Genomic DNA, 16,239 nt, shown 5'->3' on the forward strand with positions numbered 1-16,239 from the left:
GGCAGTTTATGTATTCAGAAATCATTAATTTTAACACCTTAACAGTAAATACAAACTAGTTGTTTATAGTACAAGAAAATTTGAGTTAGAAATAAAAACCCTCTTAATACATCAGACTGTGGGTTGCTGCTAAACAATTTGAGATGGAAGGGAGGCATTACAACAATGACAGAGCAGTCAGGCTTAATTCGAAATCACATCACTTCTGAGGTAGGACAGAACCACTCCAAATTTTAGTGATCAATGGAAAGCAAGATGATAAGAGTGGCGGCTTATGCCAGCTTGCCATAACCAAGTGATGATGGTGTTTTATTTCAGTATTCAGTGGGCAGCCACTGAATTAATAATGAGTTTTAAGCATAAGTGAAGATCAGCTCGAGGAATCAACTTGCCTGTGGCTGTAGCTTTTCCCAGAGGTGCAGCACTACAGCACTCCCTGACATGGGTGTGCACCTGCATGATGCTTTTGTTGGTCCTGCCCTAATGAGTGTTGCATGTTTAATTGATTTTCTAGCGAAAGATGGCAGCAAAAAATTGAGATTGGTCATATCTGTTGTGTAGAGGCATATGTAAAACAACAGGGTTTTTTTTCCTTAACCTCTTTTTTTTAAAAAAATATCTGTACCAGGCCAGCAAACCCCTAAGCAGAACTTGCTTCTTGCAGGTATCCTATATCATGATGCTGTAGGTAAAGTGCAAGAACAATGCAGAAAATACTTGAGAATTATGATGGAGACCTCACTGGAGGCAATTAAAAAAGATCTAAAACCATCATTAAGATTGTATTCATCATCTGTTCTCTGTCTTGACACTGTTAAATACTTCATAGGCAGTTCATATACACTTGTTATTCAGTGACATCATAAGTGATAAAACATTATATATTACCAGAGTGTTAAATTTGCACATAGTCCTAAAATAATTAAAGCAGTTTTCTGCAATACAAGGTTTGACACATTAAGGATGATTTCCAGATCAGAAACATATGTACTTCACAGTGTAATTTCAAAAGTAGAGTATAGGTGCTGTAAGGTTTGATAATTACCTTCCAATTACAAAAGACCAAAAAGATGTCAAATAGTACCTTTTCTCACTCAGTTAATCTTTCACTTATGCTGAAAATTACGGTTTCTATATTGTACATGATAAATGCCAAACAAGTTGGAGTAATAAACTTGAAAACATGTAATTGGAGGACTAATAAATCTTGCTGTAATGAGAAACAGCTGTTCCGTTACACTATGCCTACAGGACATTCTCATGCTTGGCTCAAGGTTTGGGAACATTTTGCATTAATTAGACTTTAAAAGAATAAAAGCAGTTATAAAGCTTTAGCTGGGCTCAGGCAGTCACTGATAAATTTTAGATATGGGTTTCATCTGAGAAATTATTAATAACACGCTTGAACTCCCCTTTTTTTGGCCATGCAGCACCTGTGTCACACGTCCCCAGCTGTGCCAACAGGCCGTGTTTCCCTGGAGTGCTGTGCTTTGACAGGAAACCCCCCTACGTTGGGTACGTCTGTGGCCGGTGTCCAGCAGGGTTCTCTGGAAACGGTCGAATGTGTACCAAAGTCCCCAGACCAGGTACTTTCTATTTATTTAGAAATTTAAAAGGTTTTGCATGGGAAGGCTGTGAGAAAGTGTGAGCTAGCCTGGTATTACAGCACACTGTACTCCGTAATCAAACCCTGACGGCTGTGTTCTGTCACTCTCACCTGAGGAGCAGGTGGCAGGAATCATTTCAGGAATACCTGGCTCCATGAGTTGAAATCCAATAGATTAACCACCTCATTTGCTGCTAGGGAGAATTCTTCAAGACAGGAATTGTTCAATGGTATGAATCACCACATCTGTATTTCTGCCACAGCAAGGGCACAGGACTTCAGAACATGTTTCCTCCTCAGTGAGATCAGAACATGACACATGCCAGTATCACTCAGCCCTCCTTCTTTCCTAATTCTGCTGCAAGGCATCTGTTCCACAAGGTGACCTGTGAAGACAATAATGAAGTGTCATGCAAGAGCAACTATACCAACAACTGAAGGCAACAGATAATTAAAGAATTTCTATAGTATTGTTCATAGCCTGGGCAATAGTCTTCCTTGGGGAGCTCTGAAACTCAGCTGGTCCCATCAATCTCTGAGGACTGAAGAGAAGACCTCATAAAAAGAAAGCTGGGTCCTGACCTCAGGCAGAAAGTGACAGTGGCACAGCAACCACTGTCACCTGATCTTGCTCTGTCTCAATGATATTCCCTTAATTCAGTGTACAGTTCTATAGGGACAGTCTGGATGATTGTCCCCTTTCTACTGCACAGACTGCACTGCCAGGAATACTCATGTTTATTCCTTAATAGCAGTAGTTGCTAGGTTAGGTTCCTTGGTTTTCTTCTAGATCTTTTTCCTAAGTATTCAAGACAGAGGCTTGAAACCTGTCAAATTGTTCCCTGACCTACACTTGACCAAACCCCCTTCACTTCCCATTCTGTATCCAAGTCAATGATTGTTACCTTGTTGCTGTGTTTTAACACACTCTACCAAAGTGGAAGCAATTTTACTGTGTAGTGTAGTTATCGTACAATCTCTTTGAACTATAAATTGATTTTAGCTAGTTCTCAGAATCGAAAGGTCACAAAAATAAACCCAACACTTCTCTCTCCCTAGCAATGAGTATGTACAAAGTATTACTTAGTTTTCCAGTGTCACTAAGCCAGCTACTGACTCTTCTATAACTTGGGGAAGCTGTAAAAGTGGTTGAGGAAGAAGAAAAATCACCGTGCATATAAATAACTTTTCTGTTATTGCCCAAAGCTGTGCCTTGTCATTAATGGGATAATGGGATACACATTGTGCACCCCAAAGGCCCTTTAAATGCTGTCGAGTAGAACAGACATTCTACAGCTGTAGGTATTGGTACAGTAAACCAGGCACATTTACACTGTACTTATATAAACATTAACCAATAAATTCGTCTGTGGTCCAGAAAGGGGAATGCAGAGAGTAGCTGCCATTTGCTGTGATTCATACCTGTCATATACCACTCCAGGCAAGACTTAAGAAATATCCCAGGTATCAGGATCTGAAACAAGTACCTGCTTCCTTCAAAAGCGAACTGTATATCAGAGGCAGGGGGATTGTTTCACATTTTTCTCTCAAATATGCAAACTGAGTCAGGACTTCATGCTGCAAATGATGCCAGCTCAAACACTTTGGGAAGGGAATGAAGAGGAATTACATTTTTTGTTCCAACAGAACCTTGTATTCACTCCTGTGAGTTATATCATAATATAAGCGATGAGAATCTTGTGCCTCAAGGTTAAACAAGAGTAGTCATTTGTTTTAATACTTAGAAATGAAAGCAATTGTTGCAGCTGTATGAGTGTCCTAATTTATGACCAAAATGATGGGCTTAACTTTCCTTCCCAAGTGCTTTGCCAGTAGAAGCAGAATTATTGTATAGCATTGATGGTTAAAAGATATCAGACAAAAAAGAATTAACTTTCAATTAAATTTATGTACAGTTGTGGATTATGATGATTGTGAAATCCTCCCCATTGGAATAATAGCTTCTCTCCCTTGTAATGTATGCCATCAGTCTTCAAATGAAACAGAACAAATCCTCTTCAGCTTGCTACAGTGCTCATGAAGGTACGGAGATTATGCGCCACTTCTTTCCAACTCTAGTAATTTTAATCTAAAAATACTCCTGCTAATCCCTATTTTGTACTTTTATTGGCTGCTTTTGACACAAAATTATACTCAATTACAATGATTTAAGGATTAAAGGATAAGTATTTCTTCATACTGAAACCACAAAAATTACCCAACTGCCTTTATAAGCTGCCGAGGAGAAAAATACTCCAGAAGAAAATTGTTTCTTAAGTCAGTGTTTGATGAGCTGCACCCAAAAAGTCCTCCAATTTTGATTTATAATCAACAAAGTACCATTTCCTCAGCATTGATATGTGATGGGTATTCATCTCTTGAAGTGCCTGACTTGCTGCAAACTATGTAACACTAAAAATAAGTTTCTGAGCTACATTTATCTGCTCTAACAATGCAGGTCCTCATTCTGTTCTCACTTACATATTTTACCTGGCTTATATCTGCAGTTTGCACCACTTTAAACCAACCAGACTTGGTTGCAATTTTGCTTGAAGTACATCGGAACAGTCTTAAGGAGAAGCCAGTATGGAATTTCACATATAAAGGGAAATAATATTTTTTTTAAAAAACAGATTCTCCAATCAGAAACAAAAAGCTATTTCTCTTCCTTTCAGATCCATAAAGCAGGTATCTTACATTTATTTAAAAATTTACTAGTAGGGTCAAAAGTCCCTTAAGTCTGCTGGCATTGCAATAAAGAGGAAAGCGTAAGGAATTTAAATCTGTCCAGGCTTCCCCGGGCACATTTCACTTTTGTATAAAATATCTGTTGCTTTTCTGCTAGAAGAGGCAGCTCTATTAAATCAAACCATCCAGTATCATTGGTCATATTCTTGGCACAAAGAAAATTAATATATCCTAATGTGGATGCTGGTGATGTTCCTGCACGCTGCAATATTAGTTCTCGTCAGACACTGTGGGTATTTCTCCAGACTGGCTTCATCACTCACAGTCACACAGATACCCATCTGTTTGCACTTTCTTTAGCAGGTTAGAGAGATTGGTGTCATCACAAAGGATTTATTTTTTAACTATTAGTAAATCAGCAATTTTACTGGACAAAGCAGTGCCACATCCGTCACCGATAAAAGATTGTTTGTTCAGAGCCAGCTCTTTCTGCCTCTCCTGGTTTAGGCAGCTGAAGATCAAGGGAGAGGGTGATTTTATGATCTCTGTAATCGAGTTCTGCTTTTCCATTCTGAACACCACTGTGAGATCTCCTGTCATAACAGTTAATTTGCAGTATTGTAGACATTTGGCACTTGCTATACTTTTGCATGTGCAGCTATTTGTTTACGTGCTCTGTGCTTCACACTCCTCTGGTATCTGCACCGTGTGTCTGAATCCACTTTGATTTTACATCAGAGAGACCTCTGTCACCTTCTCATTTGCACCACTGTCAGATCGACATCAAGGTGTGGATTTAAAAGGAGAATAAAACGTTTTGAAGTAAAAGAATGTGTGTGTCTTTAAACACATACTGCTCAAACACCAGAGGAACATATTAACCTGAAGTTTTGCATTCTTAAATTTTAACTGGGAAATCACTTCTGTCATTATTAGCACTCATCACTGGCCACTATCCATGAAAAATAAATAACTCCAGTAAGAGCTTTGGTCATCAACCCAAGGTTTGATGTCTGGAGGTAACTGCAGGAGTAGGGACCTCTTACTGCCTGGAACCAATCAAATGATTTTGTTTCAAGAGATGACTGAGGAATGTAATAGATTCCTTTCATCTTTTATCTAACAGAATTGATGAATTTGCATTAAAAAGATCAAGGCCCAGATTCTAGTCTCACTTACAGCAGTGTAAATCATAAGTGACTCCACTGAATGAGTAGCATTACCCTAATGGACCGAGCTGAGCACAGTTCCTGGAAGACAAAAAAACCCCTTTTAAGGCAGGTACATCACACACAGGACTTTTAAATACGAGTTCTGTACGTACCAATAGGTGTGGACAAAAGGCAAACACTGTTCAGCATTCAGAGAGTGCTTTGCAAAGAGTAACTAACCCATGCTGACATGGTTTATGCAGCGAGTTACAAGGCTTGCATGAAGGCAGGGATGTAGCTGCTGCAGCCATTAGCTGTGAAGTTGCCTGAGATCCTTGCAAAGACATAACAGAAATACTAAACAAACAGTAAAGGGTACTCTGATTTGCTTCTGTGTGGTAACAGCTCTCAGCTCTGCCTGTGGGCTCCAAAACATTGCATCTCAACGGCTTCCAACTCCTAGCTCTGACTCAGGCCACGGAAACTCTGCCCACAATTCATCTTTGGAATGCATGGTGGGAGTTGCTGGTCTGTCATAAACACTGGTTCAGTGTTTCTAGCTGGTGTACTTCAGGACAAAATGTACTTGCTTTTCAGATGGACCAGTTATGATGTGATGTCTCCTTCAAAGGATATGTGATGACATGGCAACTGAAGTGGGGTTAGAAATGCCACACAAAGACATTCCATATAAATTTGGTCTTGTGAAAGAGTCAGTTTTGCAAATGGCATACCAGTAATCTTCTCATGAGGCCTGGATCAGCCTGGCATTTTGGACAGAAGCTCTGACCCTTTCCTGCCCTCTGAGTCTGTAATTGACACTGGAAATCCACTCCTGTACTTGTCAAGACTGAAAGGGAATCAGAGAGTCTTTCTCATGTCTTTCTCCTCCTTCAGGATACCTCATAAAATATTAAGTATTTTCAGAAAAATATCAAGGAACCTGTACATTATATACTATGACCCAAACATAACAACCAAAGTAGGCACAGTGGGAAGAATATGTTTAGATAATTTAAAAGATAAATGGTCTCCAGCTTCACTGATCCATACACTCTGTCAATCCAGAACTTGTTAAGTGCTTCCAATACAGATGATATATTTAGGAAATGATGTAGTTCAGCAACAGAAGACCAATGAAGCCCAAGCCATAAAACCACTAGGGAAGAGGACTCAGCTGTATGCCATGAATAATATTTACATTCAATCAGAATATCAAGTACAGATTACATTTCTCTCCTACCAAGAATGTGCCACCTTTTGCTTAAGCAATCACTGGGCCATCATGACTTTTAAGTGATAATAACAACTCAGTCTCCAACAAATAATCTACACAGGATACAGGCTCAGTAGTTTTTTACATTGACAGAGCAGAGCAAGATTATCTTCTCTTAGAATTTCCAGGCTCATTTAATCATCCAGCTATAATAGCACACAGCTTTTAAAGGGAGCCAGCCCTGTTTGCACAAATTTGACAAGATTGCTGTTTTGTTAAAGGCACTTAAAGGCCCCTTTAGGACTGGAAGTAACTCATACTGGACCTATATCCTGGCCCCATTAAAGCAACATGAGAGTTTAGCCACTAAGGGATAAAGCAAAGATGGATTTGAAGAGAAAGGACTCATAAGCAACACAAAGCACAGCACAGCACGGAGGGTAAAAATAGGTATGAAATATGCAGACTTATCACTGCTCAGGAAAAATTTAGGACCAGTTCCTTAACATCCTGCTGGTTTTGAACAGGTACATAAAGGTATAGTAGCACCCACTTCACAGGACTTGCTTGCAGAACCAGGGGATGTCCACTGCCAAATCATGTGGATTTTGCCCCAAGTATCACACATCACATGAACAGGGTTGGTTTACTCCTGAAGGGGTACAGCAACAGCCTACAGCCAACACAAGGCAACTGATCCTCTGGGATGGAGGAGAAAATCATCGCCCATGCTGATAATATATTAGATTCAGAATTTCAGAGAATCGGAATAACAAAGTTGGAAGGGACCTCAAAAGATATCTTGTCCAACCTTTGTTTTCTCAAAGTGAACTAGCTAAGTTCTTCTGTGACTTCTGTGACATCTGAAATCTTATTATTGAAATTCCTTGCCTTTTTTTTCGAAATTAGGAAGAAACTATAGGTAGTTGTCAACCTAATCAGTTGAAATTGTGGAGAATTCCATAAAAGCAGGATTTCATTGAGAGTATTTATACATGCTTACATGCTAATAAAATAGATTTATTGCTGGTTCCCAGTAAGGCATAGTTAATTTTGTGTCTTGGCTTTCATATGTAAAATAACTCAATTTTTTTATGATTACAGCCCAAAACAACATAATTTTTTTTTTAGACCATTTATTTCTTGAATTGAGTAAAAGAAGAATTGCAGTAAAATATTCAAATTTAAGCCTATTTTTTTTCTTTGAAGAAATATTATGGCTTTTCTTTTGAAGAAATGAACTTTCTTTATAATCTATTATTACTGTTCTAAAGGATTCTACATAGATATTTCAGAGAATTAGACAGGGGTGCTTCAGAAATGATCTGCCTTAATTTAGCCTGTTTTGTATATATCTATCAACCTGTTCGTGCCATGAGAGAGTCTGAAGGCCCATGAGGCATCATCAGATAAGAACACAGTTTCTATTAATTTTTCCATCTATCTCAGTTCTGAGAAGTAAGATATACTGTCAGTTCTTGAATAGAAAATATAATTTAGTTCCATGAACTCTATCTTAACACCGCCTTTGTAGCTGCTGAAATAATACAGTTTCAGGCTCCAATAATTGGAGGAGGCAAAACACAAAAGAGGAGAGGTAAAAGTTCAGACCTGAAAGACGGACAAGGGATAATGAAAGGAAGGGTGATAAAACAGCTACCAGGGGATTAAGTGGGTGATCCAGGGTGTTTTGAAACACAGCCACACTTCTGCTTCCTGTTTTCTTAGCTGGGTATTCAGAGAAAAGCACAGGAAGAGCACTTCTGAAAACAGCAGCAGAGAAGGGGTTAGACCCAAGGAATGTAAGGAGCACGGATGGAGATCTGGAAACAAAGCAGTGAGAGGAGCACAGCTCCTGTGCAAGGGATGAGAGCACATCAAACATTTTGTGTTTTTTCCAACCCACAGGAGGGAAGTTTTCAATTAAATCTTGAAATAAACTGGAAGGTAGAAGAGGTGTTTGAGAAAACATTGTTTGTAAAAAACATAGCAGGTTTATAAACCTCCATGTGCAATCCCAAAAAAGAGACTGGTAAAGAAAATTGTTGATAGGGAAGGAAAAAATATCCATGTGTGGGGAGCATGCTCACATCTCTGCAATCTGTAATTCTTACACCATTTTAAAAACACTGTCTCCAGAGACCCTGATGTTAAAATTTGTATTGAAAACGTACAGAAAAAAATCACAAAAGAAATAAAGAAAGTCCCCCAACAAACAGAGTCTGGAAACAAAGTGCTCAAAATACATTCTTTTACTCAAAGACCCACTTTTCAGTCATTCTGTTCATCGCCTTCCTGCACTTTGCCTGTATACAATGTCTTGTCCCAAGAATCTTGCTTGGAAAGCAGATCATAGGGGGAAATAATAATAAATTTTATATTTAAAGCTGTTTTATAAGTTTCAGAATTGACTCTCATTCTAGGACTCCAGCTCATGGCCTGATAGTACTGATAGTACTACAAAAACAGGAGCTGATCATTTAAATCTGTGAGAAATTTGGCTTAAATGAATATAAAATGAGGCAGTATTGGTGTCCCAACTGTTTGCTCCTCTTAGTTTTTTCTTTCATGTAATCTTCACAATCACTCTAAAATTAATCTTCACAATCTTTTAAACTTCCCAAAAGTTTTTTTGTTTCTTAAACTCTAAATCATATTTCTTTCTATTGAAAAAGTTTAACGAATAGAAAAATACTCCCTATAAAAAAAGAGCTATACCTAATCAAAATCTTTCTAATAATTGTTTTGTATTTGTTCAGTATGAAAGGGAAAATCTTTTTGTATTCCTTGACATACCTCAGATAAGACTGAAAACTTTGTCATGTAGTTGATAATTTGTATTTTCATGAACTGTTTCTTTCCTGAGCAGCCATCCTCGAATCCCCATTTTCTGTAAAGACATCAGTTAATGAATTGAGATGTCAATTATATTGTTCTGAAAACCTTGAGCTGAATGAACTGCACAGTGATGCAAAAATGATAAATGACCTTTAATGTGACATAAGCAAACTCACTACCTCATACTCAGGTAATATTTTCTTGTATATGCACATAGATTTTCAGCATCCCAGAACTGGTAAAAGACCTCCTTGATAGCAGAGCCTAGACCCCATTCCATTTGTGGGAATCATTTACTCTGAACACAGAGAGACTCATAAACAAGGTCTAGTGGGTGAGCTGACTGAAGATCCCAGGTTTTCTCCTCCACAAAATTGTTGTGTTAGAGCAGAATAACTTTGTATTTCATTGACACAAGACAATTTTGCCTTGCAAATCATGAATGGTGTTTAGAGAATTGTGTATGTGCAGCTGCAGCCACATTGGCAAACAAGAGTCTGAAGCAGAGGAGTTGTTATAATCACAAGTGGCTGAGTGGTGCAAAGTCCACAGACTATTCCCTGTTGCTCATGATTTTGGTAGGTGAAGGGGAAGAAAATTGCTCACCAGACAGCAACATCAGCGACACAATCTCATTTTCTATCAGGCTGAAAGAGCTCAGGGACAGTGAACTAGATGTTCACTTTTTAATTTCATCATTAAAGCATCGAGTGAGTAAATTTACCCATCACAGAAGTGGTGGTTTGAGAGCACAAGGACTGAATTCTCCTGTACGGATGGAGAGAGAGTCGTGTGGCTGCTTTGCCCTGTGCTGAGCTGCGTGGATGTGAGGCACACCAGGTCTACAACACATTTTACTTTCCAATTTTTTTACATAAGAAACAGGTAACGGATCATTAGGTCTAAAATTAAGCTCCTATCTAAATTTACACTAATATCCTGATCACAATGAGCCTTTGCAATGCTTTTGTTGCTACAAAAATAATTCTGGGAGTAACTCTTTGTAAAACTTGTGAGGTTGAAGCTGTATTTCATTTAAAGGTGGTGAGGAGTTTGTTCTGGGAGTTACTGCTTGTGATTGTAGGAGAAGGGATATGGAGACTGGGAATTCCAACCAGCATCTAATGTGGGAAACTTCTGGGTGCTTAAGAGGAAGGAAGGGAGAATCAAAACTATATTACTGAATATTTAGGAGAGGGAAGACATTAGGGTATGCCTCGATGGCAAAACAAGAGATTCAGGAATTAAACACACTCTAACTAGAGAAGAAAGTAATGCCAGAACATAATAATATAGAAGAGAAGGATAAGGATTGATGAAAAAACCTGAATTTCCCCAGAGCATCCTATTGACAGCTGCTCTTGTTTCCCTTTTCTCACCAAGTAAATACAGACAAAAATATTAATATGAAAACATTCAGAGGGAAATGGGAATATCCTCAGCACTCTGGTAACAAGACTTCTTAGACCAGGGTAATTTTTCTGTTCTCTCTTGACATTTTAAATAAGATTTATGTGCTGGTAGATGTTTCAAATTTTAAATGATGACCCACACAGTGTAATATGTCAGAAGAGCATTTCTCTGCCAACATTCCTCTGAATGAGAAATGGGCTGGACAGCAGGTACTACTAAATGTTAATAGCTCTAAAACTACACAAATTGTAAATTTATTGAATTGTGTTAATAATGAATTCTTAAACTGTTCACAGAATTCTGAGAGAGTTGTAACTCAGGCAGAATTAAAGGTGCCCATAGTCCTCTGAAGCGACAAGCGGAAGTGGCCACAGCCAGAGGAGTCTCTTAAGGAGAAGGAGCCAGTCTCCACCTGAAGATTAGACTGGTTTGGGGCATTTTATTAGATTAAAAGAGAGAGAAGCACTTGAGATTACATGGTGGTGCTTACAGCGTCTCTCTCAAGTCATTACATAAATAAAAATTTACACTCATCTTTAAAAACTAAAAGGCAAGTTTCTAACAGCTGCAAAGATAAGCATGGCAATGGAAAGGTGATAAACACTCATATCTGCAAGCAGCTTAAGCAAGTGTTTGAGGTGTCAGCTGCCAGTTTTGGTCAGGATGGGGCCGTCTCTGAGGCATGTGGCTTGGGAGGAACAGTGGGAAGGTGTGTGAGTCTAAGCCCAGCAAAGATGTGGGGAAACAACACCAAGGAATATGGCAACCAGCCTGGTGCACCTTGTTCTAAGCAGGGTATGGAATGTGTGCTGCTTCACTGGGAACAGAAGTAGTTGGGGTCATAAGGGTATGTGACTTCTCTTAATTCAAGTCTGGACCTGGTCTTTTTCTGAAAGACTGTAAATGTAAAAAAAAAAAAAAATACAAAACCAAAACAAAAAATCAAAACAAAAAAAATGCAACCAAAAAAAAAACCACAAACAAACCAAAAAACCCCCAAACCATAAACTCAGAAGCGAAAAAAATATATTGGATTTCTTTTCTGTTTCAGAACATTGATATCCCACCTCGGGTTAAGAGATGTCAAGTGCCTTCTTTGTGAACGGCTGTTTTCACCAGATTAAGCTATCATTTTATTTCCTTCTGAATGAACTTGATCCTCTTCAAATACAGATATTTATTAGTTCACTATAAGATGGAAGTGAGAGAAGAAGTCAGAATTTGCCGTGCCTTAGCAACACCGTGATGGCATTGGAGAGCCAGGGTCTGGTTGTGACGGTTCTGATTTGTGAGCTTAGTGTGAAAGCCTGGGAGAACCAGGGGCTGGAGAGTCACAGGCTGGGAAACTCCTGCACCACATGGATGGAAAGTGTCCTGGTGTCAAGTTGGATGAGGGATGTTAAATCTGCGTCTCAGAAATTTGCCCTCTGTCACCCTTGCTCTAATCTTCCCCAGATAGGGGACGACAGAGGAATCTGTCTTTTTGGGAGCTGATCCATGTGGGAATGATGCTCTGCTTACAGTGGGGCAGTCCATCAATAAGAACAGAGGTCCTGCCATGCACAGCTGGAGCAGAGCAGCAGCGTCTCCGTCTCTTATCTACCTCTGTGAAAAATAAACTCAATTATTCCACTGCTGCACATTTCCCCATTAGTATGGGCAGAAACAGTGACAGGTAGGGAAAACCTGGGTTTGTTCCATCAGATAACCTTGAGCCTTGTAGGGCTTTTTTGGTGATTTCATCCAATCCAATATGTAATCACATGCTGGCAGAGCAGGGAAAAACAGATTCACACACTCACCATTTGCATTGATAATGGGTCATACATTTGAAGATATTGATCAACAGCAAGGAAAATAAATTTAAATAATGCAGGATTTTAGAAAGCTGCTGACTACAGACAACTGAGCCCACATTCTTTTGGTTTGCTTTCTTTGTTTTAGCTTATTTAGATATTTGGAAGGCTCCAGAAAGAAATTTTCAGGTATTCCAGAAAAAATCTATCATGTTCTTATCTGAACTAAATTGCACACTATCAATATAAGCAAAAATCTGAAACAACGAAAGCTGAGAGGATGCTCTGGTCTCCACATTTGAATAACAGCAACATCTCATGAAGTTTAGTCACCTCTAGAGAGTGGCTGAGGGAGTGTGATCAGTATATATCATAATGAATAACCAACAAAAATGTGTCACTACTCTTCATTGATAGTATTTGAGATGTAAAAATTACCTTATCACAGAAATACTCCAACAATGTGTTCCCACTTACAGGGAAAGATGAATCTTACTTGAAGGATGGGTACCTCACCTATATCATCTGCTAAAGAAATAAAAGATTTCCCTTTCCCAGGTAGTCAGTCTGATCCCCTTACCAGTCTCTCAAATTTAATCAGGAGGAAAACCCATTTAATTATGACACAGTGAAAGGAGCTCAAAGCTATAATCAGGGCTCATTTTGGAAATTTGTCAGAGAGGTCATTAGCCTTTCACTGTCATTCCTGTTGATTTCTGGACCCTAAATCAAATTTTCTGAGGGCTGTAATGATCATATATTACTGATAATTTTCTATGGAGATATTTCTTTCATCTTTCTCTCATTCATTCATTTTTAAAAATCCCTTGACTTCTCTTATCCTCACATGCTCCTTTTGCTGATGTCCTCCTGCTTCATCATCTCTTTTCTCTGTGTCCCCTCATCATTCACCAGCCTTACTTTGGACACTGAAATCCGTGTATTTACCTTCTGCTCTACTAAATACCCTGTATTTACCTACTGATGGCCATAGCTCGATCCAGTACCACTGTAAATCTCCAAAACATTGTGCTTCAGGGCAATAGAAACTCATCAGCTGCCAGGAGAATGACACTATTTATCAGCCAAATAAACACTGCTTCGGCTGCCAGGATTTGCTTTGGTCCAGTCAATGCCCTAACTTTCATCTGACCCTTGCCAAGCATCTGAATCTCTTTCCTTGCTAACTATGGTTAAGATCTCCATCAAAGGGAGTTTTTACAAAGTGATTAATATTTATATTTAAAAGAAAGAGGTGCATCCTGCATGGGGTTAAACCCAGAACCAAGCGAGGGTGTTTGTTCAGGATCCAATATATCCCATATCCTACGGAGTGAGTATGCCAGAACTGGTTAAAAATAGCCTCTTCCATTCATTAGCGTCAGCAGATGGCCATTAATCTTCCTGAAAGTATTGATTCAAGCTACTCGTCTCCACTTTCAAGGCCCTTCACAGAGTCCCCTCTGCCCATCTATCATCCCTCCTTACGCAGCTGAAAAGGTGGCTGGCTTTGGGACAAGAGGATGACAGTAACAAACCAGCTGCCTCCCTCACACGCTGCCCCTCACGTCTGGAGGGAGCTGTACACAGCACCAACAAAGCTTCTTCATTTGCCTCCTTTAAATGCTTTCCTAAAACTTCCCTTTTGCCCTAAGGGCTGCAGAAGCATTCCAGAGTCACCCACTGGTGTGATGGCACTGAAGCCTCTCCAGGGCACGATCTTGCCAAGGGTCATGTTAACATTGAGTGTTTCTCCATCTCCAATATCCGTCTGTGCCAAACTGTCTCCTTGACTCAAAGAGCTGCAATCCAAACTCTCTGAGTTATGTCCTGCAGAACATTTCCCAGCACAGCATTGCAGTATAGGCAGGTAATAAGAAGCAAATTTTGGCTCAGGAGGTCAAGAACTGGAAGACTCACCACAAAAAAAGGTGCACAGTATCTCACAGACTAGTGTAAGCCAAAATTAGTAAACCAGCATGGCAAGTGTTGTTGCTTGGCCGCAGTTCAATCCCTGCATGTCAGCCCAGTGTTGCACCTCAAATACTGCCTGACCTTCCCTGAGACTTGCTACCAAAAATATATTTCATCTGGTTCATGAATGCCACCCTTGGAGTGTCACCACGGCAGTTCCCTGTGCATCAGCGCTGGTGTCACCCACAGCAGCAACCCCATGTCATTTCTAAGCTAGCTGGCATAAACCTGCCTTTAGCATATATAATTAACTCTTTTACTTCTAGAATTGATGTTCTGCCATTTGCTCCAAACCCAAATATTCACTGTGTTTCCTTCAAACTCTAGACCAGCAAATTTAACTAATGTGTATCTTCCTTCTGCCCCAGTTTCAAGATCTTCCCAAAGCTACGTGGATTTTCCTGGAAGAAATATTGAAGATGTTAGAGGTTCTCACACAGAAGATGTATCTAAGACATCAAGAAATGTATTTTCCCTTCTTTCCCAAACCCAAATTCCACGACAGGATATTACATTCCTTTTGGAAGGAAACCCCACAGTCATTCATACTCCATCCTTTACAGTGGAAAGGAAGACTTCCCAGGCTCAGACATCGTCAGCAAAACAACCTGGTATGGACTTCACAGCACCTGAGAAACAACCTATTCTTGAGAAAAGAGCTGACACACACACCCCCGTTCTGCATGAGGAGCCAGAGCCCAGAGCCCCAGGTGTCAATGTGACCTCCCACACCCCCCTCCATCTTAAGCAGCACAAAGCAGCTACAGCACGGCCTGCTCCTCTTCATCCCAACACAAATGCAGGTTCATTCTCTGCAAGGTCACATGCTGTTCAGCAGACTCGTTCCAGGTATGGTCATTCTCCCAGGAAATGGCCCGGTCCAGTTGCAGTCTTGAGGAATAAACCAACCCAGGGTTTCGCTACAGAGCAGCCCAGAGCATCTCCTTTGGCAACACACCTGCCCTCCCCTCACCATTGGTCAGGTTCTTCCTTTGATGCTGCTTCCCAGAATGTTGGTGCCCCAGCAGGGTCTGCTCCTGGAGCAAGGCTTCCAGCACAGACCACAGCAGCCAGGAAGTTGTCCAGCAGAGCAATGGATGGTGTGGAACTGCCAAAAACCAGCGGTGGAGTGCACCACAAAGTGGTGTGTGCTGATCTGCCGTGTTTCACTGATGTGCAGTGCGAGCCAGATGAAGATGGAGGGTTTAAATGTGGTCCTTGTCCCCCTGGATACAGAGGTGATGGAATTACATGTGAAGGTAAGGGAGAAAATCCTCTTTAAAACAGTCGTATAACTCTAAGCCTAATAATTCTCCAAAGTAAAATAAAGTTTTATTATAAAATTGGAGATGTTTGTGGTTGGGACCATTCTGTTTTCAAAACCAATTATATTTCAAAACAGTAAATAAAACCTATAACTTTGAAGCAGCTCTTTCTGCTTACAGAAATGACATATTTATTTGATACCATCTAATCTATTAAAACCAGGGACAGATTGTGATCTTGCTTAGCGCCAGATTCATTCTACTAAAGTCATCACATTCAAAACCATATAAA

General features: G+C 39.8%; 1 protein-coding gene and 1 long non-coding RNA gene across 2 annotated transcripts in view; one reads left to right on the top strand and one right to left on the bottom strand.

Moving 5' to 3' along the window:
• The window catches only part of LOC103619698 (von Willebrand factor D and EGF domain-containing protein), a 171,623-nt gene that overhangs the window by 113,906 nt on the left and 41,478 nt on the right, over nt 1-16,239 (top strand). The window contains exons 20-21 of the mRNA XM_017740262.1: nt 1,431-1,586; nt 15,051-15,941. Of these exons, the coding sequence (XP_017595751.1) occupies nt 1,431-1,586; nt 15,051-15,941 (1,047 nt within the window). The remainder of the gene's footprint in view (nt 1-1,430; nt 1,587-15,050; nt 15,942-16,239) is intronic.
• The window catches only part of LOC108448160, a 156,622-nt gene that overhangs the window by 150 nt on the left and 140,233 nt on the right, over nt 1-16,239 (bottom strand). The window contains exon 2 of the long non-coding RNA XR_001863956.1: nt 1,718-1,992. This is a non-coding gene — a long non-coding RNA (uncharacterized LOC108448160). The remainder of the gene's footprint in view (nt 1-1,717; nt 1,993-16,239) is intronic.

Source organism: Corvus brachyrhynchos, unplaced genomic scaffold, assembly GCF_000691975.1.
Source record: "Corvus brachyrhynchos isolate BGI_N302 unplaced genomic scaffold, ASM69197v1 scaffold126, whole genome shotgun sequence".
NCBI classification, from domain to species: Eukaryota; Metazoa; Chordata; class Aves; order Passeriformes; family Corvidae; genus Corvus; species Corvus brachyrhynchos.